Source organism: Poecilia latipinna, unplaced genomic scaffold, assembly GCF_001443285.1.
Source record: "Poecilia latipinna isolate Pla-1442-1.1 unplaced genomic scaffold, P_latipinna-1.0 Scaffold140, whole genome shotgun sequence".
NCBI classification, from domain to species: domain Eukaryota; kingdom Metazoa; phylum Chordata; class Actinopteri; order Cyprinodontiformes; family Poeciliidae; genus Poecilia; species Poecilia latipinna.
The window spans coordinates 23,928-50,349 of NW_015112756.1; the positions used below are offsets into that span (position 1 = coordinate 23,928).

General features: G+C 39.2%; 2 protein-coding genes across 6 annotated transcripts in view; both read left to right on the forward strand.

Moving 5' to 3' along the window:
• The first annotated feature begins 83 nt into the window (after positions 1 to 83).
• On the forward strand, positions 84 to 23,903 carry heatr5b (HEAT repeat containing 5B). 2 transcript variants are annotated; one of them, XM_015028931.1, is made up of 36 exons: positions 84 to 187; positions 2,013 to 2,166; positions 2,245 to 2,456; positions 2,990 to 3,098; positions 3,192 to 3,341; positions 4,138 to 4,309; positions 4,393 to 4,550; positions 4,793 to 5,042; positions 7,608 to 7,763; positions 7,847 to 8,097; positions 8,179 to 8,290; positions 8,377 to 8,529; positions 8,686 to 8,785; positions 8,863 to 8,972; positions 9,062 to 9,225; positions 9,386 to 9,561; positions 9,690 to 9,795; positions 9,870 to 10,060; positions 10,796 to 10,955; positions 11,054 to 11,243; positions 12,922 to 13,091; positions 13,178 to 13,325; positions 13,754 to 13,933; positions 14,025 to 14,276; positions 15,526 to 15,707; positions 15,810 to 15,878; positions 15,988 to 16,167; positions 16,246 to 16,486; positions 16,931 to 17,167; positions 17,275 to 17,402; positions 18,154 to 18,298; positions 18,395 to 18,667; positions 18,743 to 18,967; positions 19,947 to 20,098; positions 20,701 to 20,914; positions 22,835 to 23,903. In XM_015028931.1, the coding sequence occupies exons 2-36, from the start codon at positions 2,041 to 2,043 to the stop codon at positions 23,140 to 23,142; spliced, it is 6,150 nt and encodes a 2,049-aa protein (XP_014884417.1). In that variant the 5' UTR covers positions 84 to 187; positions 2,013 to 2,040; the 3' UTR covers positions 23,143 to 23,903. The 2 variants fall into 2 exon arrangements, with proteins under 2 accessions (XP_014884417.1, XP_014884416.1); XM_015028930.1 differs by having other exon boundaries at positions 107 to 187; positions 2,010 to 2,166.
• A 724-nt stretch (positions 23,904 to 24,627) lies between these two features.
• The window catches only part of strn (striatin, calmodulin binding protein), a 30,689-nt gene continuing 28,894 nt past the window's right edge, over positions 24,628 to 26,422 (forward strand). For 2 of the 4 annotated variants that reach the window (XM_015028935.1, XM_015028936.1), the window contains exon 1: positions 24,629 to 25,002. In XM_015028935.1, the coding sequence (XP_014884421.1) occupies positions 24,790 to 25,002 (213 nt within the window). In that variant the 5' untranslated portion in view covers positions 24,629 to 24,789. Of the gene's footprint in view, positions 25,003 to 26,422 lie in introns of all 4 variants that reach the window. The other 2 variants (XM_015028933.1, XM_015028937.1) reach the window with 2 other exon arrangements.

Here is a 26,422-nt window from a genome sequence, read left to right on the forward strand (position 1 = left end):
AAAATGTATCAATACACACCATACAGAATTAAAGTTTAATACAAAACAAAAGTTTTAAAATATTTTTTGTCAATTGCGCGCATATGTATCAGGTATGTTGGTTCTTTGCATAGTTTCCCACCGGAAGTACTTGTTTGCAACGCCGCTGATATTTTGTCGTCATTCATCCTGGATCATCGAAACACAGGTAGTATTTGTATTTTATCGATATTTAGCTCATATTTTAGGATGCTGTTGAGAATGTCGTGTTTCATAGGACATTTGGGAGTTGGGATAGACTTCAGAAAACGGCTAAAAGCCCCGGTTAACGCCGTGTCGCCGGAGTTCAGCTTGTTCCTCCTAGGAATCAGCTAGCTAGTTGAGGCTGCTACAAACAGCTAAAAACTGTCAACGGCTGTCAAAACACAAAACAGCCCAAATAATAAGGTGTTACTGCTTCTAAGCTTTATTTTTATGAAGCACATATGCCATTTAAATGAAGCTAAGTGTCCGAGAAATGATAGACATTTTGAGCTCATTTAACCGGCTTATTTTATTTATAGCCTGTTCAGATCAGTTTATATGACGCAAAATCAAAGTAAATCTCAAGGTTTAATAAGACAAAAATCTAGTTTAGGACATACATGTCCAAGTTAAATTAAATCAAATTAAATTCATTACAACATGATGCAGTCACATCAAGAATCATGTGCAATCCAAAAATTGAACTAGTTATAATGCAGTTCAAAGTCAGGGGATCATATAAAACCAATTTGTTTTTATATGATCAAATTTGTAAAAAGTCATCAAAGGAAGCCCAGCAGATTCCATTGAATCACTTATTTCATAGCAATCCCTCATCCTAAGCATGCATGTGGCAACAGAGGAGAGAAACCACTCCCTTTTAACAGGAACCTCCAGCAGAACCAGATTCAAACGGAGCTGCTGCAACCAGCTTGGTGTTGAGAGAGCCAGAAGCAGACATAGGAGAAAAAGAGAGAAGCTCTGGGTCAGGAGTTCTCCTTAACGAAAAGAAAAGAGAAACACAGTAAGGCTACAGTACATCAGCAAAACAAAAGCAATATGGGAAAACGTTGAATGTTGATGATGATGATGTGACATTATACTGGAGTGTTGGCATGGGCCAGTATGAGAACTACCACAGCTTTATGATATTACTGTATTTACACCAAGGTTTCTAACTAAAAAAGTGCAAAAATAATCTAATTGCTTTTGTTTAAAAAATGAAAAGCTGCAACTATTCCTAAAACACTGACCCAGTCGCCCAGATTGATGCAGACCGGTTGGCAATTTTGTGCTAAAGGCCTTTGCTAGGGGCACATTGACTGTTGTAAGAAGAAACACACAACTTTCTGATTGCAAGGCAACTACTCTATTCAATGTTCCATAGTCAACCCAGTTTTTACTGGGTACAGTAAATTTTATTTATGTTATAAATAAAATTATAATAATTTTATTTATAACATTTGTGGTCATTACAATGTAGTAATAATGTAGAATCAACAGTTTCTGCTGCTAAACAGACATGATTCTCAAATCTTACAAAGAGAGTTGGGTGGCTTCCCTTCAGCATGATGCTGCCATTACCATATTTTATTGTTCATTTTCACACTATGACCATCAATGTTTGTTTTGGAACTGGAAAAAAAAATATTGCACTCTCCTTTTACAGTAATAAGTGGGAGGAGAGTAGTGCTGCTTTACGCTTTCCTCCTTAAAACAGGAGGAAACTCCAGTCACTCTGGGCTTTTCTCTGACATTTCACTGAGAGGACTTTAAACTCATTCATCATTTTGGTGGTTTTGGAATTGTAACTTGCTAAAACTTCTGTTTACCTTGGTATCAGTAATGCCTTTATATGAAAGACTTAACAGGGTAGCAATTAAAAGAAGCTGGAAGTTGCATAATGTGACTTTTCTATTTTGTTTCATTATATTTTATGAGATTACAGCTAAATTACCAAACAGGCAGAAAATTGGCATTTTATGCTGACAATGTGCACGTTCTGGCAGACGAGGGTGAACAGTGCTGATCCTCACCATGGAGCTGGCTCACAGTCTGCTGCTCAATGAGGATGCTCTGGCTCAGATCACTGAAGCAAAGAGACCAGTCTTCATCTTCGAATGGCTTCGATTCCTGGATAAAGTGCTTGTGGCAGCAAATAAGGTGATTTTTCATTGTTGGTATTGCTTTTTTTAAGTAATTGTCTTTGCAGGTGACTTTAATGATGTGCTTGAATGGCAGGTGGATGTGAAGGAGAAGCAGAAGAAGCTGGTGGAACAGTTAACAGGACTGATCAGCAGCGCCCCTGGACCACCAACCAGAAAACTGCTGGCTAAAAACCTCGCTACTCTCTACAGTATTGGCGATACCTTCACCGTGTTCCAGACTCTGGATAAATGCAACGAGATCATTAAAAGCAAGGATGACACACCTGCGTACTTACCAACAAAACTGTAAGACACAGCATTTCGTAATATTTACAGTTTATTAATAGCTTCTTGACATTTACAAGGACTTCTTATTTTTTCATTATTGCTTTCAAAATTCAAGCACATACAGCTGACCCCTCTCAAAGGGTATTAGGAGTTAAGCCATGCATTAGTCTGCGGTATGATAATTTGTGTTTAAAAGGGAAGATTAAGTTAAGAGGAACAGGTGTTATCGTTTTCTTGCTCGCATTAATGGAATATTAATCCTACATTAGGATTTAATGGTTCAGTTTATTTTAATCCTCTGTTTTATTTACATGAAGTTTATTTTCCACATTTAGCCCAATATCTCCACAAACTTTAATCTTTTGTAATGGGATTTTAAGTGATGGACATATACAAAGCAGTGCAGCTTCTAAAGTGGAAGAAAAATTAAACTAACCCTAACTCTGACAAGAAAGTTTGTCTTTATCATATCTTTTTTTCTAATCATTCTGAGTTTTCATGATGATTTTTGCTTGCGTATAGCAATGTTTTGGTTGGTATTTGTCTCACAGTGCTGCAGTGGCTTGTGTTGGAGCATTTTATGAAAAGATGGGCCGGATGTTGGGAAGCTCATTTCCAGACACCATTAATAATCTCCTGAAAGCTCTAAAGAGTGCAGAGGTAACGGAGACGTTTTGTTTTTGACATAGCTTAGTTCTTTACTGGAGGGCCATTGTGTAATATCTGTATTATTTATTTGAATAATTTCTGTAGTCCCAAGGCAGAGGAGAGATCCTTCTCAGCCTGCAGAAGGTGCTGAGTGGACTGGGCGGAGCTGCAGCTTCATGTCACAGAGACATCTACAAGAACGCCCGCTCTCTGCTCACAGACAGATCCATGGCCGTCCGCTGTGCGGTAGCCAAGGTTAGTATCTGGAAAACACGTCAATGAAGGGATTAAAGAAAACGATTACTAGCTGTATTTTAACTGAATAGTTTGAATTCTCATATAATTGTGGTTTTATTCTAATATTAATCTAACATTTAAATTCTCGCTACAAAAACAGGCTCTACTAGAGAATTAGTAGTATAACTTGTTTAAAAGACCCAGTAATTTCTTGAGATCTTTCATATTAACTGTACATCCCATAAACCAACATCACTCCTAAACAATCTATCATGTATGACATCTGGTCTCGTTTACCAACAAACTGCTAAATGCTAAATACAGAAATAAGAGCTATTGGGATCTTTCCTCTTGGGAGCTTTGAGACTGTATAACCAGCAGCCAACAAACTATAAAATACCAAATCTAAGCTGTACTATTTCAATCTATGTGCAACATTTGTGTACCTACAGTTATTACACACATTTAAAATTTCTGCAGTACAAAAACTTTAAAATTTATTTTCTTAGCCTCGATTCTCGTATAAAGCCTTTTTTTTTTACACAGAAATAAAATGCACTGATTTAAAAAGCTGAATGAACATACCTCTGATCTCAGTTTTAAACACCTTTCTTAAGATTAAATAAGCAAACTTTGAGTCTTCTCTCTGTAGCAACTTTCAAATTGAATAGTGGTGTAAGTCGTAAGGGCTCTTAAGTATGTTGGTGTATTCACTGATCATAATTAAAATTAGATTGATGAGTTTCTGAATGACTAATCAAGCTGAAAACATATTTACTTACAAAATCTTACATTTTCCTTTTTGCCCGATCAGTGCCTGCTGGAGCTGCAGAATGAGGCGGTGTTCATGTGGACGACAGAACTGGAGAACGTGGCCACTTTGTGTTTTAAATCCTTGGAAGGCTCCAACTATGGCGTTCGGGTGGCAGTGGCCAAACTGCTGGGAACCGTCATGGCGACAGCGCTCATGCCCAAACAAGCTGCAGGTACCTGAGCTGGATCAGCAGTACTCTCTATACGTTCAACTGGCAGACTCGTTGTTTCCAACCTGGTTTTTTGTGACTCCCAGTGATGCGTCAGAACGTGAAGCGTGCCACACTGGACGAGGTTCTGGAGCTGATGGCCACCGGGTTCCTACGGGGAGGATCTGGCTTCCTGAAGAGCGGAGGGGAGATGCTGAAGGGGGGGGCGTCGGTCAGCAGGGAGGTTCGAGTCGGGGTCACCCAGGTAGGAGGGATTTTTTAGAGGGGAAAAAATTTAAGATGGTTGTATCCGTCCATTCATGCTCACTCATAGACGGTCACATGTTCACAATTAAAGCCTAATTGCTGCAGAACTGTCTTCCATAGATTAATAATAAACTTTTATATTTATGCTTTTGAAAATAGCTAAAGACGAAAAAATTGACCTGTATATGTGAGAATCTGGTTTTTGTCCAACTGACTTGTCGTTCTCTTCTCTGTCCTCAGGCTTACGTTGTCTTTGTGACCACACTGGGTGGTCAGTGGCTAGAGCGCAATTTTGCCACATTCCTGTCTCACGTTCTGGACCTCGTGTCGCACCCACGGGCCACCCAGACACACGTGGAAGCTGTGTACTCGCGGCGCTGTGTGTCCTTCATGTTGCGTGCCACCTTGGGGGGGTTGCTGGGAGAAAAAGCTCAGATTGCGGCCGGCAAAGAAATCTGCCAAGCCATCAGCAAACAAATGAGGGCTGTGGGTAAGGAGGATGGGGGGGAAATATCACGGTTCAGAGCATTACAGAGTAAGTACTCATCCATCGTTATCATGTTTAATTCTTTCTGCATTCACTTTCCAGAATCATTGCATGTTTTGCTTTTGGGTGGACAGAGTTTGCTTTACATTCCTCTCCTTTTTCTAGTTTGGCTTTCTGTCTTTTCTGCTTTAGGGTGGCCCTCCTTCTCCTTCTCCTCCTCCTTTCCATCTCTTTTTAACCACAAGCAGCTTCATAATGTCAATAGTATCATCCATCAGCTATACAGCTCATCAACTATTCATTCTTCCATTATTTCATAGTCATCATGGCTTTTTTGTCTGCCAGTTTATGCTCTGGTTTTGCTTTATAATCCCTAAGGAGCAAATAACATCTTCCAACTGTAAACATCTGGCTTAGATCAGCAAGAAAAACTGCATGTGCCTCTAAATTTACAGCAAGGCATAATTAGATTTGCAAGTACACTGCCAGACAGTTTCCATTCTCCCTTACACAGCATCACATCAGTGTCTTTTTACATCACCATTATCTCATTCAAAAGGATGATTCTTACTCTGATTTGCTGTGCAACCTCTTGTAGGACATCATGCTGTTGTTGATAACACAACTTCAAAAAATTAAGTTCACTGTTAGTTTTTCTCCAGATGTGATTCTGGGCTCTTTGTTGTTCACTTTATACTTGTTGCTCAAGCCTTTCCAGTCAGTTTGATCTGTGAAACTCCTTAAAACAAAAAAAATTGATAAGTGTTTGTGGCTAATTGGAAAATAAAACAATGAAATCTGAAGCCTGGTGGGTTTCTGCCACAGATCAAGAAGCAGCTTTAAATCTGACCCTTGAGACTGTTTTTAATCTTTGTGTGATCTCTCCTGACTGTTGTCTGTTTGGAGCTCAGATGATTTCTAGATACCTAAAATGACCACTGTGCTTTTGTTTATGTATTTCATGGTACAACAGTTTTTATATATATTTCATATTTCTATGACAGAAATCCTCAGAACTCCAAACTGTGACACAGTCATCTTTATAATATTTGGACAATGACACCACAGTTGGTTTAATATAAAAACAAAGCAGGTTATAATAAAATAAAATGTAATTTAAAAATACTTTAATAATAATAATGACTAAATGACCAAACAATTGTAATATAAAAGCAACAAAAGATAATAAAATATTAACAAAATTCAATCGTATAAACTATCCCAATAAAATTCATTATTTCCTGCTCAACCAGAATCAAAAATGAGTGAAAACAAAACAATTTTAAAGTTATCCATCAGTTCAACATGAGCTGTGATCATATTCAATAAATTAGAAAATGTGTTCAAATTAGGCGCGTTTGCTAGATGAAGAGTATCTTTTGAAAATTAAAGCCTTTCAAATATTAAACATACTCTTCGGTAAACCAAGTTTTCTGTATTAAAATATTTGTTATTGCTATGACGAAATATTCAAATCTTAAATGTGATGTTTCCATTAGTTGTAAATGGGCTTCAAGATATCATTTTGTGTTTAATATATATGAGGTTTCATTTAATTAATTGAGTTACTGAAATATCTTTTCAATAATACTCTAATTTATTGAAAATGACTGTGTATACACAAACAGCTTAACAAAATGAATGGATAGTAATGGCGCTTTACTATCAAGACTAAGTTTACACTGGTGAAGATTGACTCACCTCAGCATGCTGAATGCTTGAATTGACTGACGTGGTTTTCTTGTGAGCACTCATAACCTGTTTAGAGATCATTAAACTTTCATCCAAGATAGTTAGACCAATAAACATTGCTAGTGAAAAAACTTTCTCTATCTTTCTTCTATATTGATAGAGTGTCTACATAATACATCAGAATCTATGATGTATTAAGGCGTAGTTTATGTAACTATTAGAATAATAAAAAAATACTAACAGGCCGAGATGATAAGCATTTTTATATACGCCGACTTTCTTGAAAAGATAAAATTATAAATACTTCTGGTAGATTTAGATTTGTTATGTTTACATTTGTTCATTCAACAAAGAAGTTTTTCTTCGTTTCTTTCCTCTAAATTTGTATTTTCTTCACCCTCTAATATTTATATGATTATTTTAAAATTAAGACCAACATTCTGCTTTATTCCATATTTGGCCCGCTCCTTCAACTTAAATATTTTTGTGTTGCTAAAATGCATTTTAATCTTAGTAACTTTAAATGCATCTGACAATAAAATGTGTCAGTGTCCAAATATTTCTGGGTTCAATGTTTCAGCCAAATGATTTAAGAGCCTAATTGATGAATGTGTGACAGCAGTGTGTAGTGGTCAATTAACAGTTTTAAGGAGTTTTTTTGTCCAGTTATGATACGATGATTATGATTATCTTTAATAAATCAAAAACTTTCAAATTGTTTTTGATTTTAAGCCACTACATCCATCAATGCTGCACACATTCTGAAGAAAATTATCTTTTTATGAATTTTTAACAGTTTTAATAATTTTTAACAGTTAAGAGTAAGCAACAAACTTGAATTGCTTGTTTGTTTTGTTTCCTGTGGTGTTCTTTTAGAGGCAGTAGTGAACGACATCAGTGGGGAGAACAAGGCAGGAGCAGCCGACGTCTCTGCCAGTCAGCATGTCATGGTATGCGCCCTGAAAGAGCTAGGCAGTTTGGTCCAGAGCTTGAGTGCCACGGCTTCTCCGCTCATCCAGGAGCCTTCGATTGGTAAGAAGCACACATCAACATGAAATCCAACTCTTGTTCTGTGACTTCGGAGTGAGGATTTACGCTAAGTATTCACGTTACAGGGCTTCTGGAAACTGTAACCTCGGTGCTGCTGCACCCGAGCATGGCAGCGCGTCTGGCGGCCGCGTGGTGTCTGCGCTGTGTGGCTGTGGCTCTGCCCTATCAGCTGTCTCCGCTGCTGGACCGCTGCGCTGAGAGAATCAACAACCTGAAGAGCTCTCCAGAGGCTGTGAGCGGCTACAGCTTCGCAATGGCCGCTCTGCTGGGAGGAGTACACCAGTGTCCGCTGGGTATTCCTCACTCCAAGGGCAAGGTGTGAAAAGTTTCATTTCTCTCACTTTTAACCACCTCAAGTGTCTTTAAATACGAAGCTAAATTATTGCTTGATCTGTAGCTGGTGGTGAGCATCGCCGAGGACCTTCTGCGTACAGCGGCTCAGAACAGCCGGCTGTCCCTGCAGCGCACGCAGGCTGGATGGCTCCTACTCGGGGCCCTCATGACTTTAGGTGAGTCTCCTAAAAAAAGCTTTCAGCTGTTTGCCTGCAGTTTCTCCTCCCAAACGCCTCGTATCTGTGTTTAAATACATTTACAGGTTCCTCACTTGTCCGCTACCACCTTCCCAAAATGCTGCTGCTGTGGAGGAACGTGTTTCCACGCTCCCAGAAGGAGCTGGAGGCTGAAAAGGCCAGAGGAGACTCCTTCACCTGGCAGGTCACTCTGGAGGGCCGGGCCGGAGCGCTGTGTGGTAAAAACCTCTCCTCTGTAGGCTTTCCGCCTTCTCCATTAACTCAGCTTTCTTAGGGTTTATTTAGACTTTTGGTCCCCTTTCAGATAGAGTCTACCAGACTATTAGGTATTAAAACATCCTTATCTTTGACGTGTTTGTCTCTTTTTTCTGCAGCCATGCGCAGCTTTGTGGCGCACTGTCCCGAGCTTCTCACTGAAGACGTAATCCGTAGACTCATGACTCCCATTGAATGCGCAATGACCATGATGTCACAGTGAGTGTGAAATTTCTTCACCAGTTGAAGATGTTGAAGACAGAGACACATGGTGACGATTATTTGTTGTTTTTCAGGGTCCCTGCCATCACTAAAGTCCATGGAGCTCATTTAAAAGCAAGTGCAGCAATGGTGAGACTCAGGTTGTACGACATCTTGGCCCTCCTGCCTCCTAAGACGTATGAAGGTAAAACTGTTGCTTTTAAATTATTCTGTGCAAATGTTGCAGATGTCTTTTTGTAAGGAGCTGTTTTAAAGTTTGTAATCTATTTGCAGGCAACTTCAATGCGCTTCTGAGGGAACTGGTGGCAGAGTTCACTTTGACTGACAACTCCGCCAACACCACCACCTCGCTGTTGCGCTCTTTGTGTCACTATGATGACAGTGTGCTCATGGGCTCCTGGCTGCAGGAAACTGACCACAAGTCCATTGAGGATCAAGTTAGTTCAGATTACTTCTGACATTCCTCCAAAATCCCTCATTTATTGACTTGGAAAAGCATAAATACACATTTTCTATGGCTCGGCGATATAGCTTAAAAATAAAATCGCAGCCTGTAGTGCTGTTTTTTAATGCTATTGTAACTCTTTTTGGCTGAAGCTGCAGCCCAACAGCGCCTCTGGCAGCGGCGCTCTGGAGCACGACCCCTCGTCCATCTACCTGCGTGTTCCCGTCGGCGAGGCCATCCCTGGGCCTCTGCCTCTGGGTGTGTCCGTCATTGACGCTTCCGTCGCTCTGTTTGGCGTGGTTTTCCCTCACGTCTCCTTCAAACACAGGTGAGTAGTAAAACTGTCATGTTATATATTTGTAAATTGGTTAAAATAGGAAAACTATATGGAGGGCTCTTGGTCTTGACTCTCTTACTATTTAACTTTTTGTTATTGTTTTTATTGGTTTAATTCAGGCTGCAGATGCTAGACCACTTTGCAGAGTGCATAAAGCAGGCCAAAGGAGTTCGACAGCAGGCGGTCCAGCTGAACATCTTTACTGCAGTGCTTAGTGCTCTCAAGGTAAGGAAACAGCCCATATGTCCTCTTAAAACATCACTATCGGTACTGTCGTTAAAATCTGGTACTCATTGAAGGGTTTGGCTGAGAACAAGAGCACCTTGGGCCCAGAGGAGGTGCGCAAGTCGGCTCTGGCCCTGGTGATGGGAGCTCTGGACAATCCTAATCCCATTTTACGTTGTGCTGCTGGAGAGGCTTTGGGGAGGATGGCTCAGGTGGTGGGAGAGGCCACGTTCATCGCCAGAATGGCACAGACCAGCTTTGATAAGTAAGATATTTTTAAATATTAAATAAATATGCAAAAAATTAACCAACTAATGATTAATTGTTGATTAATGGTTGAAAAGATTCAAATTAGCTCAAACTGATGAACTAATAATGTCCGCTTAAACCTTCTGTCAGTGTTGTAGTGCGGTACAACTGGTCATCCTTAAGTGGAACCAGTTGATACGGAAACAAAGATGGTGGGTCCATACCAGAACAGGAAAGAGAATCAATCCAAACATAGTCCGGTTTGGGATGCAAAATGCACTTTATGTGGTTCTGTTATACATATATACTCGACAAGCTCCTTAAGTTTCACTTAAGCTCAGTCGAGCTGCATGGCAGAAGAATGTCAACCTCTCATTCAAAAATTACTGATGTGCTACAAATGAGTTTGTGATGACAGAAAAGCAGAGGGGATAGCGGAGAAAAGTCATAATATGATGGAAAGAAACACGTTGAAGGTTTATCTTGAGTTAATGCACTTCATGCAGCAAAGCTTTTACGTTCCTTCAAAAGTAACCAGACAGTCTGAACATCTCTGTTTGTGGGGAATTATGAACAAATCACATATTTTCTATTTTTATTTTCCTACCTAAGAGGCTCCTGTATTTAAAATGTAATTTTTTTTTAGATTGACTATATTTACTTATGATTAACTCATTAATCAATAACTTGGCTAGAAATTAGTTGATGAGAAAAAAATAATTTTGCTCTTGTCTTTTTGTTGTGACTGAAGGCTGAAGTCGGCTCGTGATGTGGTGTCAAGAACGGGCCATTCATTGGCTCTCGGCTGTCTTCATCGGTATGTCGGAGGGATTGGCTCGGGGCAGCACTTGAAGACCAGCGTCAGCATCCTGTTGGCTCTCGCTCAGGATGGATCTTCTCACGAAGTTCAGGTATTACACAGGAGGAGAGGATTTTGATATTGGCATATATATATAAAATGTTTGTTTTCAAAATCAGAAATTTGGTTTATTTCCTCTTCTTTCATCAGACCTGGTCTCTGCACTCTCTGGCTCTGATTGTGGATTCCAGCGGGCCAATGTACCGAGGTTACGTGGAGCCCACGCTCTCCCTGGTGCTCACACTGCTCCTTACCGTGCCGCCGTCTCACACAGAGGTCCACCAGTGTTTGGGCCGCTGCTTGGGAGCTCTGATCACCACTGTTGGACCAGAATTACAAGGTAAGTCTGGTTAATTGCGCTGTATTTTCTGTGATAAAACAATTGTTGTTGGATGTAGGTAAAGTTAGCTAAAAGATGACTAGCTAGCTAATATCAATACATCAACTTAAGCTTAACAAGTAGCCTGTAGGCTACCAATGTTGTTGGAAACCACTGGTGGGTCCAGGAGAAAAAGCTTGGGAACCACTGGTCTACTTGAAATAAAACAAAACTAACTTACAAGTAACTTTTCAGCAAGATATAAGAGCTTGTTTTAAGTAATAAATTCCTTAATGTTGCTGAAACAGTGCTAGTTCCACTGACACTTTATTTCACTTATATCAACACATTTTCCTCATGTTATAAATGAAATATAACATGATCAGTGAGAGTATTATTTTGCTTATAATGTGAAATAATTATTTCAGATTATAAGTGAAATAATCTGTCAGTGGAACAAGACATTTTTCTCATGAGTTATAATGGGAAAAATTACATCTTTGATTGATATCACAGATGTCAATCTTTGATATCTAAAGATTGATATCTTTAGATATCAATCTAAAGATGTAATATCTTTAGATTATTTCACTTACAACTAGCAATTTTCATCAATATCAAGATGTAGGAACAAGCTCCAACATCTTGCTGAAAAGTTAGTTTTGTTTTATTTCAAGTGTACTAAAAACAAAAACAAAAATACTTGGTAAGATTTTGGGTTTTTGCAGTATGTATTTGGGTCAAAAGCTATATTTTGCCAGCAGGTGGCAGTAACAAAAATTTTAAACCTATGTAGGCCAGTATTCTAAACTCACCTTTTAAAAATAAATAGCTTTTATTGGGTGTTTTTACTCACTTCTCTTTTATCTCCTGTACCTGGATAAACAACATTGTTAGATCAAGGACTGATGCAGAGAGAGTTTCTAAGGTCTGTTGCATGGCAAAGAAAAGCTGATCCACTGCAGGGTCGATAAAGATTTGGGTCTGCTATGTTAAACCATGGTTTTAATTAAAAGTGTGCCAGTTATCATAAAAAATAAACACTTTAACATCAATAAATGTGGCTGATTTAAGAGTTTGTAGAATGTTTATGGCGCAATTTGCCCCTTTCTCCTTTGTACCCTCCTATTATGCCCATGTGTTTCCAATTCTTCCACTTGATGCCTTTAGATCCATACCCATGTGCTTTTGCCTTTGTATATTAGTTTACTGTATCTTATATTGTTCTGTGTAGTTTCATTTTTTCATTAGTTATAGTCAGAAATAGTCATACAAATTATCATACAAATTATCAAGCCATATATAATTTAATTGCATAAACTTCTCTTAAAAACTATGTGAAATATAACAGACTATTACCTCTGATCAAGCCAGAAAATCTCAATGTGATCCTCTTTTGGTTGTTATTTATTTGAGTCATAAACATTTTTTTGTTTTGTTTTTTTCCAACATTAGCAAATGTGCAGAACACACAGAGTTACTCTCAGTTAATAAAGGAGGTTCACAACGCCCCCAGGTGGGATCAAACTGATCCACTCCGGTATTCATCAACATAAAAAATGAACTAATCAAGGGAACTTTGATTGATCTAAGATATAAAGATTTTTATTAGTCCTTCTGCTGTCATCTCCAGTTGTCTGCGTCATCTGATTGTTAAAAACAGCTTCCTTCTGGTTTTCTAATTAATTTGTTTCTCCAGGAAATGGAGCAACTATTTCCACCATCCGCTCGTCCTGCCTGGTTGGTTGTGCCATCATGCAGGATCACTCTGACTCCCTGGTCCAGGCAGCTGCCATCTCTTGTTTGCAGCAGCTGCACATGTTTGCTCCTCGACACGTGAACCTGTCCAGCCTGGTGCCCTGCCTCTGTGTAAGATGCACGTTTCGCACAGCAGAAGAGTACAGACTGCGCTGATTTAAGTTGGGATTTCTGACTGTGCTCTGGGATTCCTGTAGGTGCACTTGTGCAGTTCTCACTTATTGCTGCGTCGTGCTGCAGTAGCGTGCCTTAGACAGCTCGCCCAGCGGGAGGCTGCAGAGGTGTGCGAGTACGCCATGAGTCTGGCGAAGAAAGCAGGAGATGGCAAGGACAACACAGCAATCAGTGAGTTGGATAATTCAATGCAAAAACACAAAATCTTGTCCAGTACTTTTGCTAAAGTTTCTACTGCAAATATCTTAGTACATTTGAAATAAGACACAAGTAAATTTTCAGTAAAATATATTAGCTTATTTCAAGTCAATAATTCCTTAATATTGATGAAAACATATTAGTTCCACTGGCAGATTATTTCACTTATAACTAGTTCTTTTTCACCAATATTAAGGAGTTATTGAGTTAAACAAGATCCTTTCTTTCTGAAAAGCTATTTGCAAGTTAGTTTTGTTTTATTTCTGGTGCACTAAGTTATTTGCACGAGAGAGTAGACCAGAAATACTTGGTAAAAGTTTGTGTTTTTGCAGTGTTCTGTTTGGTAACATTGGCTCACTGAGATGCTAACTCTTATGGTGTTATCCTGGTGTGTGGTTCAGATCTAAATATAACAGAAACCGGGTTGGAAGGCGTTCTGTTCGGCATGCTGGATCGAGAGACGGACAGGAAGTTGTGTTCTGACATCCATGACACTCTGGGGCACATGCTGTCATCTCTCGCTGTGGAGAAGCTTTCTCATTGGCTCAAACTCTGCAAAGACGTCCTCGCTGCAACAACGGGCAAGTTCCCAGATTAATAAAAAAAAAAAAAAACAACTAATCTGTGTCTTTTGAATCATTGTGTCATAAAAACGCCTGTCTCCCCTTTCAGATGTGGGGGGAGCTGTGGCATTTGAGGTGGAAAAGGAGGAGGACTCTGAGAAAAAAGACGAGATGGACGACGACACCATGTTCACAGGCCTGGGTGACGATGACAAGTCCAAGCCCTCTGTGGCGCCGCGCTGGGTGACGCGGGTGTTTGCCGCCGACTGCTTGTGCCGTATCATCCTGCTATGCGAGAATGCAGACAAGGCGCACTTCGACCTGGCAACTGCTCGCTTTGCACAAGCAAAGAACCCCAAAGGTACCATTCTTCCACCTTGCTTGTTTATACTACCAGTTTTTTTTTGTTGTTGTTGTTTTGCCCGAGTACCTACTCAGGCAAAACAGTACTTTTACTTGCCCACCCCTCCCCCCGAGACAAGTAAAAGGTTTTGCCTCTGGGGAGATCTAGGTTGTGGAAAATAGCTGATCCATGTGTGTTTTGAATAAAGACTGAGCATGGCAGAGATGAGTAAGCATAAGCAGAACCGGGAGAGTTTTTCCACTGTAATAGGTGGAGGAGCCTGTATTTATGTTAGCTTCTCTAAAACAAGTAAGATACGTTGATAACGGATGGATATTTATGGAATACAAAGACTTGGAAAAGTATTCACACCCTGTATTTTCCTCATGTTTTGCCTTGTTACAGCCACTAATGTCTTTGTATTATGGTGAGACAGACCAAACCAAACGGATGCATAATTGTGAACTAGAAGAAAAAATATGTATAATTTAAAAAAAACTAACAAAAATTATGGCATGCTGGTATGGAAATATGGTATGGAAATACTTTATAGAATCATATTTCCTTACTACTACAGCTGTGAGTCTTTTTGTTTATGTCTCACCTTAAATATCTTGACACAGAGTTTTTAGGGTGCTAGAAGGTGAAATCATAGATATGACAGGAGTCAGGACATTGTTGTGCTAAATTCTTGTAAAGCACATGAACGCAGAAATAACAGTAGATAGATTCCTGCTCTCTTCTGGCATCACAAGAACCCAGAGGACATCTGCTGCCTCAGAGGCACTCAGATAATTAATTTAAGTAATTTATTTTTTGTTGCCTACATGTGCCAGGAAAGTCTGCTCTACAAAGGGGATATCTCAGGATGGTTTCCCTACTGTCTGATTGATTTGATTAAATTAAGACTGTATCTGGCTGTTTCATGTGCAGAATACAAATGCACACCACTCTTAGATTTTTATTTGTAAACCATCTACTATTTTCCTTCCAGCTAATAATGAGTGGGTTGCTCTAATAAAACACATTCAAATCTGTAGTTAAAATTTGAGAATATGTGTAAAATTAAAAAATTTTGCAAGCCACTGTAATTGTATGAAAAATGCACCTCTGTGGGAGCAAACATTATTTTTGCTCCCACAGAGGGAGCAAAAATATTTTTCTTTGTTGATAGTGACAGCTCACATCCCCCTGTATTGATCATTTATGAATTGGTTTTTATTATTCACAAAGGTTGTTGTTTCTTCCTGCATCTGTGTCCATTCAGGAGATCTGTTGGTGCTCCATCTGTCTGACCTGATCCGCATGGCCTTCATGGCAGCCACCGACCACAGCAACCAGCTGAGGATGGCTGGTCTGCAGGCCCTGGAAGACATAATTAAAAAGTTTGCATCCGTACCAGAGCCTGAGTTTCCGGGGCATGTTATTTTGGAGCAGTACCAGGCCAATGTGAGTTAGAAATGTATCCAGAAGTTCTCAGTCAGTGAAGTTAGAGAAAAAAAAAGGGAAACGAGAAAAACGTGACTTTGTATGCAAATTGTGTGCACTTAGGTTGGCGCTGCCCTCAGACCTGCTTTTTCTCCTGATACACCATCTGATATAACAGCGAAGGCATGCCAGGTGAGACACAATATTTATCTTTTGTATTCATTTTTAATACTTTGTACTGTAAACACACCCTAACAGGGAGACTTTTCGAGATCTATTTGACCCCAGTGTTTGTCTACAGGTGTGCAGTACGTGGATTGGTAGTGGTGTAGTCAGCGACCTCAATGACCTGCGGCGAGTCCACAACCTGCTGGTCTCCTCACTGGACAAGGTGCAGTCTGGGAAGAGCTCCTCCAGTCAGCTGTACAGTGAGAGTGCCACCACCATGGAGAAGCTGGCTGTGCTAAAGGCCTGGGCCGAGGTGAGCTTCATCATGACAGAATTTCTCGTTTTTCCACTGAACTCAATCTGATCTTGCTCGCTGCTTTGTCTTGGTCAGGTGTACGTGGTGGCAATGAAAATCAAGAAGGAGGCAGAAGCTAAACCTGCCAAGCCGAGTAGAAGGGGAGATGAGGATGAAGACGAGGATGACCTGGGTGCAGATGTGCTTCCTCCGGACAGCCTCATTACCTTAGTGCAGCCGGAGCTGCCTTCGCTGAGCCGACTCTGGCTGGCCATGCTGCGAGACTACGCGCTGCTCACTCTGCCTGCTGAGTTCTCAAGTCAGCTCCCACCTGACGGTACACAGCTGATTATTTACCATAAAAATCCATCTGAAATGTTCAATGTTATACTTAAACTGGTGAGATTTTGTTTAATTAGCTAATAATGAGGCTTTTAAAACCAGATTTCTATAATAGGTGGATGCAAAGCACCTTGAAATATTGTCAACTATGCATTTTGATTACATTTTTTTTGTTCTGATATTTTTGTTCATTTGATTAGGACTAACTTATATTTAGTGCTACAAATTAACTATCATTTTTTAACCAAGTCCCCAGTTAGGCTTTTCAATGTAAAATATTTCTCTACAAAAGAGAAATCTCCATTTAGGTTCCAAAAGATTAAAGAAGACATATTAACATATTACTGTCACAGCTGGACAAAATGCACTAACTGTGATAAATGTGATAAATTTAGTTGTCCAAACAAATAGTTTCCATTGGATGTGTGTATCTTCATAGGCGGAGCGTTTTACACCCCAGAGACGATAGATACAGCGAGACTCCACTACCGCGGCTCTTGGGCCCCTGTGCTGCATGCTGTGGCCCTGTGGTTGAACAGCAACGGGTTTGAAGTTAATGATAATCAAGAGGATCTCTCATCAACTCCTTCCAAAGTTCCCAATGCTCTTCAGGGAAGCTCTTCCTCAGCAAAGACGCTGGAGGAGTCGGTTAAAGACAGAATGCATCTCATGCTGGGTAAGGAGTCACTTCTGTTTTTCACATTCAGCTTGAAGATGTTAGGGGGAAAAAAGTGAACAGAAATGTGAACTGTTAGTAGAAGATGTCCATGTTCTGTCACTCAGGTGTCAGCATAGAGTTCCTGTGCTTCCCGCGGCCCGAGGAGCCCATCGAACACGTAATGTCCTGCTTGCAGGCTCTGTCGACTCTGCTAGAAACTCCTTGTGCTAAGACACATATGGCAGAGGACCAGGTATGGAAAAATTATATATATTAATGTGTTGAAATAAAATCAGAGGCGTTGCATATAGTCTATTTAGCTAAGGCATAATATATTTTTTTTATTCGACTGAAATGAACAATATATTTTTTCTTCTTAAATTCAAAATAAAATTTTTTGGAGTATATAAATACATATGAGACCACAAACGTATCTGTATTTTTGCAGAGATTTTAAATAGACCAAAATTGAGTAGGGCTTAGTTGTGAGATGGAGGGAAAATGGGGAAATTGACTTTAAAGGTTCTTAGAAATAAAAATCTGAAAAAAATGTGGCATGCATTCATGTCAACAAACCCATCTGAGAAAACACATTTAGAAACCACCTTTCACTGCACCTCCAGCTGCAAGTATTTTGGGGTTTGTACAAGTACAGGGTAGAGTCTGTCCTTGTTTGCAGCCTAACTTGAATGGGGAGAATATGTCGTCATCAATCAAAATCAACTTTAATGCCTAAGTTTGTGGAAAATGCCAACGGCTTTTGACTTGTGCCACGTCTTCTTAGTATACAGATGGGCCTTGAGTTTGACATATGCTCCAGATCCTCCAGCTTTACTGTTGTTGGCCTGGATTCTATTTTTGGGTATCACAGGCTGAATAGAAATGGATGTTTTTAGTAGCTCTTTATGAAGCTCAGTGGATAGAGTAAGTTGGATGAAGTAATTTACTTCTTTTGCATTTCACCCGGGCATTTCTGATGAACCGTTCCCTCACCTCTAATGTAGCTGCTGGCAGTGGAGCTCCTGAATGTGCTGCACAGACTGCTGCTGACGCGGGATCCTCCTGCAGTCCAGCTTCAGGTCACAGCGGTGGTGCAGGAGACCATTAGAGCTGCAGTGGACCACCTACAACAACAAAGGGCCAACAGAGGTCAGGAATACTGCACTAGAGCCAAGCCAAGTATTTCTGGGGTTTAATTTTGGTAACTGAATTTTTTTTTTAAATTTATTATTTTTTTTTGATCAGACAAAGAAGATGAAGGTGAAAAAGATTCTCTGACCGGCCTAGGAGAAGGTGGGGACACAGGAGAGCTCGTACCTGGCAAGTCTCTGGTATACGCAGCCATGGAGCTGCTTGTTTTCATCCTGGTGCGCCACATACCGCAGCTTAATTCCCGAGTGAAGGAGTCACCCAGCCATGCCCCTCTGAGGCCTCAGAGACTACCAGACGAAAGCGCACGGCTGGTCGCAAACACGGTCTCCATCCTGGCCGAGTTGCCTTCGCTGTGCTCTCCTGCTGGTAAGACCTGAAGAGAACAGGCACAAATGCATCCAGGAAGTTCATTCTAACTTATTGGTGTTTTTGCCTTGACAGGAGCAACAACCATTCTTCCTACAGTGCTTTTCCTAATCACTGGGGTCCTGAAAGAAACTGCAATTAAAACTGCTGACAACTCTGTGCCTGTACCTGTATCAGCCGCTCTGCAGGGCATTAAGACCACCATCACCTCACCATTGGCCCGGGAGGAGAGCATTCAGACTCAGTGGACCACCCTGGTCAGGAGCAGCCTGGCGTCTGTGCTTGAATACTCTCATCCAGGTAAAGCAAACACATAAATATACTAGGGATGCAAGTTATTGATTGAGTTAATCTAAAGTTAATTGATCTTATCAATCAACTAACAATGTGCTCATAAGGAGGCATGTACTTTAAAAAATAAATTTTCTCTTGTATCAAGAGTGCTGTCTGTCTGTCTATGACATTAAAGGCTAACTTTTTCATAATAAACAGAATTTTCAAAAACCTTTACATTTTAGCATTATTTTGTGTCAGCTATATTAAATATATACTGTTATAAAATTGTGGTTTTCTCGCATGATTAAACTTAAACATATTTATAAAATATAACAAAACAGGAAGATATTAGGTTGCTTAAAGAAAAATAAAAGATGTGAAGAACAAATATGTGAAACACTTAGAGAGCTATTCATACAGAAGTACCCTCTGTGGTTTCTCTTGAAGGAATGTTAAAACTTCTCTCCATGAATTGTAGCTTAACTCACAACAGCCCTCAAAATCAACCTTGCTTATTGGGATCATGTTACAATTTATCTCTGTTATGATCTCCATTTCTAGCACCTCATTCATTTTTAAAGAAGTTGACACTGCTCTGTTTGACTGCTATTAAGGAGTTTGTTGAGTATTTATTTCAAAACAGAACCAAATAAAGTACAATTTGCTTTCCACACCGGACTCTTTTTGGACCATTTCTTTTTTCCATTCTGGTGTTGCCCCGCCATCTTTATTTCTGTATTAACTGGCTGACCAGCAGCGTCCTCTGCTATATGGCGTCCAAACTACAACACTAACAGGTCTGAGCAGATATTATAAGTTGATCAGCTGGAGCTAATTTTAATCCAATAAAGTTTATTGGATTAATGGTTTATTGAATAAACCATTAATCGACAATTAATTGTCGATTAATGGTTTGCATTCCTAAAACGTAAGTTTTCTGATCATGAGACAACATGAACTCTAATTATTGTGAAAATTTTACCTTGTGGTTTTGTCTTTAAAGATGAGTCCAGACCTGACATGGATGAGGTCAGCATGTTGACAGCGATAACTCTCTTCCTGCTGTCAGCCAGTAGTGAACTGGTGGGAGTGATCGTCCTGCAGAAAGGCTGCATGGACCGCTTCCGAAATGCCCTCAACTCAAGTGATCCCTGGGTAAGCAACGAAATGCACATAAACTATGTCTTGCATTTTGTCACAGTACAAACACAAATTTGAGCTCTTAAGGGAGTTATAAATAAAAATAAAAATTTAGAAAGTATGGAGGATGTATTGAAAAGTGCATTTTGAGATTTTCAGATCTTGGTTTTTATTACCTAACCCTGTTTTAAACCTCTCCATGACTTCATTCCTGACATGCTTGCTATGCTCAACTGAACTTATCAGGCTGGTGGTTTGCATGTTCTTAATTAAATATTTGACCCTGTACAGGACAGCTCTATTTAGATTAAATTACATACAGGTGGACTCCATTTACTTGTTACTTGACCTCTGAAGAAATTTTGTGGCACTTTATTAGATTAAACGACTAAAGAGGAATAAATGAAAAATATATATATCACACTTTTTGGATTTTTATTTGTAAACAAATAAAATCATGTTCCTTCTGTTCTCCAATTATTCACACTTTTATTTTTGTCTATCATGTAAAATTACAATAAAACACATAAATTGTGTCTCTATTATAGCAAAACTTGAACTTTTGGAAGGAACCGTATTAGTTATTAGTGAAAAAAAATTAACTCTGGTTGCCACAGGTTCAGGCCCGGTGTTACCAGCTACTTCTGTCAGTGTTTCAACACTCCAACCGAGCTTTGTCCACTCCTTACATCCACGCCCTAGCTCCACTCATGGTGGAGAAGCTAAAGGCGGTGGAACGCAGTCGGCCGGGAACTGCTGCTGAGCTGCAGGCTGTGCAGGAGGGAATCAGGGTCCTAGAGAATCTGGTCAGCATGGGCGAAGAGAAGAACAGTGAGTATAACTTTACTTAGTGGACCTCCCCTATGTAGCATGTACATATTTTTTTTATTAAATCATTTAGCCTAAGCTACAGTATGTCTGCTAAAGAATTAAACCTAGTGCTTCTGACTGTGTGCTGTAGAGCATTAACACATTAGAAGCATCAGATTAAATTTAGAATCCAAGCACCGGTTTACTGTCAGTTTTATTATTGATTTTGATATAACAATCATCATACTGTCCATTCAGTTCTCAAAGTTTTTTATCTATTGATTATTATGAACATTTTGTTCTCTTCCAGCAAATGAAGTGGCTTTTTGGAAATCTAACAATTCTAAAACTCACCAAATTTTTACAGTGCTTAGCCGTGCGTAAAATTTACCTAATTTGCCTTTTGCAAAAGTTGCAAGAGAAAAACCTCAACAGTGACACCTGACAACTTCGAAAACACTTTCTACATTTATCTTACTTTATTATAGAACTATGAAATATGGTACAATTGTAGAACTTCCCAAGATCCACAGAAAACTTTTGTGCTTTTGTTGCTTTACAACAAATAGTAAGTCTGCCATATTGAATAGAAATTACAATTTTGACCGATTTTGACCCCGTTTTAGCTCTGTATAGTCTCTGCATTTGATCAAATTCGTCTTAGGATTTTGATCGATCAGCTTGAAATTGGTGAGTTTCAATTTCAGAGGATGTAAAGTTAAAAAAATCCTGACTTTTTGTGCATGTTGAAGGGGGTGTTGCCTGACCTCAAACTTAGACTACACATCAAAAAATAAACATTTTTATTACTCCTAGAAGGAAAATCACAGAGGCACAAAACATGTTTTGATTGATCCTTAGTAGGTCCCTAACAAAACTCAATAGTCAAATGCTGACATCATCCAAGCCCTACCCCCTGACTACAAGACCTTATTGCAGGTCTTCAAGACCCTCTATAAGTCTTTTGGAGTTATAGGCCAAACTCCACAGGAAGTCACCCATTTTGGTCCAAAGCGGCCATTTTGTGCCTTTTACATGCAAATCTGAACAAACTTCTCTTACAGCTTTTGATTTACAGACTTCAGAATTAGCCGTTACAATCTTTAGACGTTGGAGATCAAACTTCATTCAAAGCTTTTTGCTGTATCTAAGTATGGGGACATGGTCAAGCCTCAAAATCTGACCTTTCGTCATAAAAGACAAAGTTGTAACTTCCACACACAAGCTGGGAGCTGTACCGAATTTTCTGTCTCATCACTGACCAGCACTGAACACATTCACATGGTCATTTACTGACATCACTTCAGGAAGTGTCCTCCTTTTACATTCAGACTCATGTTTCAATTTGTCACTGATGACAACGAGCAAGTTGATGTTGAATCATACCCTGAACAGTGAGTGTGGGAAATTTTGAACAATGGTCTGTTTAAACAATAAGAAGACAAGTCACTATGCCCATATCTGCTAACAAAGCATATCGTGACACATGGTAAAAGGAGATGAAATCTATTCTGTAAAATGGAGCATCTGTGGTGCTGTGGGCCTGTTTTAATCTTTCTAAGCGCTTGAAAATCTTGTTAAAATGAATGACATCATGAACTCTTTAAGTATGAGAATGTTACTAAAAATCTGATGCATTCTGCCAGAAGACCATAAAGGGGTCATCGCTGGGTCTTTCAGAAGGTTATACAGTCAGTGAAACTGTTGTGCAACACACTCCATGTAATTTAACTTTCAAAATTAGGCAAAGACGTTGGCACCTGAAACATGTAAAAAATTTGCAAACCAAAGTAATCATCAATGAACACAGAATACGTACTTGGGCCAACATGATAGTCTAAGGTTGCGTACTTTGCGCCTTATTAAACGGGTTTTTAATTCTAAGTCATCTCTGCTTATTGTTGTTAATGTTTGATGCATGTGTCTTTGCTTGTTTAACAGGAGTGCAGCTGTTGGCTCTTCTTGTTCCTACTCTCATCTCTTACCTGTTGGATGAGAATGCGATCTCCTCCGCTCCTCAAGTCTCTAAAAACCTGCACGATTTTGCCCTTCAGAACTTAATGAGAATTGGGCCTCTGTATCCAGCTGCCTTCAAGACCGTAATCGGTGCAGCACCTGAGCTTAAGACGCGTCTTGAGTCTGCTATTCGAGCTAACCAGGCGAGCAGCAAAGCCAAAGCGGCAGCAAGGCAAGCTCAGCCGACTGTGCAGGCTGCGCCGACTATTAAACTCAAGACAAGCTTCTTCTGAACACATCAAGATGTACTCTACCCTCTCAAAAGAGTTTATGCTGTCTGTCTTTGTATTTTCCCTGATGACAATGTCCTACCTACCGTATCTGTTATTCATTACAGTTTGCTAAATGTATTTATTTATTCTTCATCTCATCTTTGTGTTAAAGTATCCTTAGTAATTTGTAAATAGCATCAAAGAAACCTTTGAATGTTCACTTTAGAGAGCTTGCTTTAACATCTCAAGTTTTTATTTGATGAATGTATCACATCCAGACTTGACTTTTTCCCCTGTGATTAATATCATTTAACCCCCATTTAAAGGCTTAGGTTCAGCCATGTTGTTTCTCTTTAGCGATTTTCACCACACTTTGATAGTTATGTTTTCTCACAAATTATAATTTTATGAATTTGATAAATTTGTGCAGTATGTCACATTCAGGTCTGCTGATTTCCATCAGTTATGTTTTAATTATTATTTTTTACTCTTAGTTGTGGAATCCTGGAAACGATAGAACAAAATGAGAATATATATCACTTTATTGAGCCAGATTTGATATTTTGCAGAATTTCTTCAAATAAATGCTGTATTTCTTTTCTAATAATAGGTGTTGGGGATATTTTGACATTTTAATGTTTTTGTTTCAAATTGCATTAATTGTTTTGCCCATGAAGGAGTTTTAACCCTCTTTATTATTTACTGCTAGTTATCATGTAAACATTAACGGCTTAAACAATTTTATCATTTTTGGGAAGTTTGAATAAAGTTTCTTTCACTCATTTCTGTTTCTTAAATTGCATGAAATTATTGTTATGAAAAGCTAGAAGTGCAACAGTCCAGAAAATAATTAACTGAATTGTAAAGAAATATAATAAAAAATATACTAGAATCAGGAGGAAGAATGAACAGACACGGAATCCATGTTAGTTAAGGTCAAGCGTGATGTTTCCACAGTCAGAGAGAAAGCCATGTCTTCCACTAATGTTGCTCCACTGTGTTTTATTAAGTCCAAAGTCAACACAGCCTTCTATCAACAAATTTAAGAGCATTTCATGCTTCCTTCTGCTGACAAACTATGCAAAGATGATTATTTAAATAAAACAAACTGAGCTTTGATTACCTAAATCCCACGCCACATACAAAATTCTGAATGCTTCTCAGTAGGCTTGGATATCTGTATTACAATTTTTTTCTGTTCATTTTATGCAATAATTGGGTTTTCTGGAAAAATACTTTTGAAATGTTTAGCTGGAAGTCATAATCATGTAAAATTAACAGAAAACTTGTCACACGTGTGATTTCACCTTCGAAGACTGAAAAGATTTTAGGTATTCAAATTTGAGAGGCGCCTTTATATTTAATATTAACATTTTTATTTCCATTGTAATTATTCATTTCTATACATGTATGCACATTTATTAAATTGTGATACATTGATATCCGGATAGTCCGGTGAACGAATCGAACGTCCCATTCAGTCTGTTGTGGGCGTGGTCTGTTGCTGTCGTCACTGGATGACAGCTAGCTGTCAGAAAGTGAGTTCATTCCCCGAGTCGAGTAGACGGAGCCTTGTCGATAGTTTTTTTATTTTTCTTTTCTTTTGCTATTGACATCTACGTACATCGAATCGGCAAGAACGGATCAACCTCTCCACCGAGCCCGGCCATGGACGAACAGGCAGGGCCCGGCGTGTTCTTCAACAACAATAACAACTCTGTTTTAGCCGGCGGTGGGAAAGGACCGCTGCCCGATGGCGACGCTGGGGAGGCGGCCAGAGCGCAGTACAGCATCCCGGGGATCTTGCACTTCCTGCAGCACGAATGGGCCCGTTTCGAAGTAGAGAGGGCACAATGGGAGGTGGAGCGGGCCGAGTTGCAGGTGAAAAACGCAACAGCTTCAGTACACGTCACGTAGTTTTGTCACTGATGATCGTTTGGCTGATTTGTGTGTTTTATATCCCGCTGAGTTTCTCTGTTTGATTGTTCTGGTGACCAAGCTAGCTCGTTAGCTTTAGCTCAGTTAGCTAGAGGAGCTGCAGCGCCCTCTTACCCCCGTTCCAGCTGCACGACGGCTGTTTCCGACCTCTTTACGCTCTGAAACATCTAAACCTGCCAAATATTTAGTATTCGTGGTTTAAAAATTACTAATATTAAAGAAATGTCACAACAAAAACCGTAATGACAGCTAACTGCGGTCAAACTAGTTATTGTGTTGCAAGGTAAGACGGGTTCCCTGCCTTTACATATTATAGCTAAACATATTGAACGTCGCCTAAATACATTCTATTTATTAATTATTAGCGAAAAACACTAGAATAAACAAAAATGGTACACTTTTAAGGTGTTCGGATTTCTTTGGGAGCCGTCTTTTACTGTTCTTGACAGTGCATGAATCAGGAGTCAGGATTGTTTATCAAGCTAGCTTCCATGCTACTGCCACTCCTGAAGAGAGGATACGGTCCTGATGGTCTTTTGTACAAGTTTTCTTCCATTTCACCCCTGTATAAATACAGTATACTGTGTATTTATACTAAAGCTAACAGATGCTTGATTACGTTTTTCTTCCTTTTAATGAAATGATAGAAACTAGTCATTTTTGTATAATAAATTAGATTAACCTGAGTGGTCGTGGTTTGGGAAGCCTGGTTTGGACAGAGTAACTCGTTACATTTACTTGTGCTTTTAGGAGTAGTTTTTTTTACACCATACTTTTTACTTTTACTTGATTAATATTATTAAGCATTGCTGTTCTTACTTGCGTAAAATCAGTTTGTTCTTTATTAAATTAAGAACAAACAAAGTTTGTACACAAGCTTTATTGTTCTGTTGTTTTCTATATGCTGAGCCATTTGTTCCATTTGGAGATCAGTACATAACATAGTACAGTAAGCACTATATAATGTCTTTACCCTGTTCTAATATTACCTACTGACAGAATTGGTTTCACGAGTTTTATATTGAATTTTTTTTTTTAATTAGAAAACCTCTTTTCTGCCTAAATTTATTTTATGATTATTTGTTTGTGGGTTTTCTCATCAGAATTTACACATACAATTATGTTTTTCCTTCTGAAGACATCATCAGTTACTGTGTGCTTAAATAGTCCTATACCAAAATATTTCTTATTTTTTCTTTAGTAATATCTTGGATGACTACTTTTTACTTAAGTAAAAATATACTGAAGTAGTGCTATTCTTACTTGAATGCAATTAAACTTGTTCTATTGCACATATTTATAGAAATGAAAGGGACAAAAAAAAAAAAAAAGAAATGTGGAAAAAAGTATCCTGCAGTTGGAA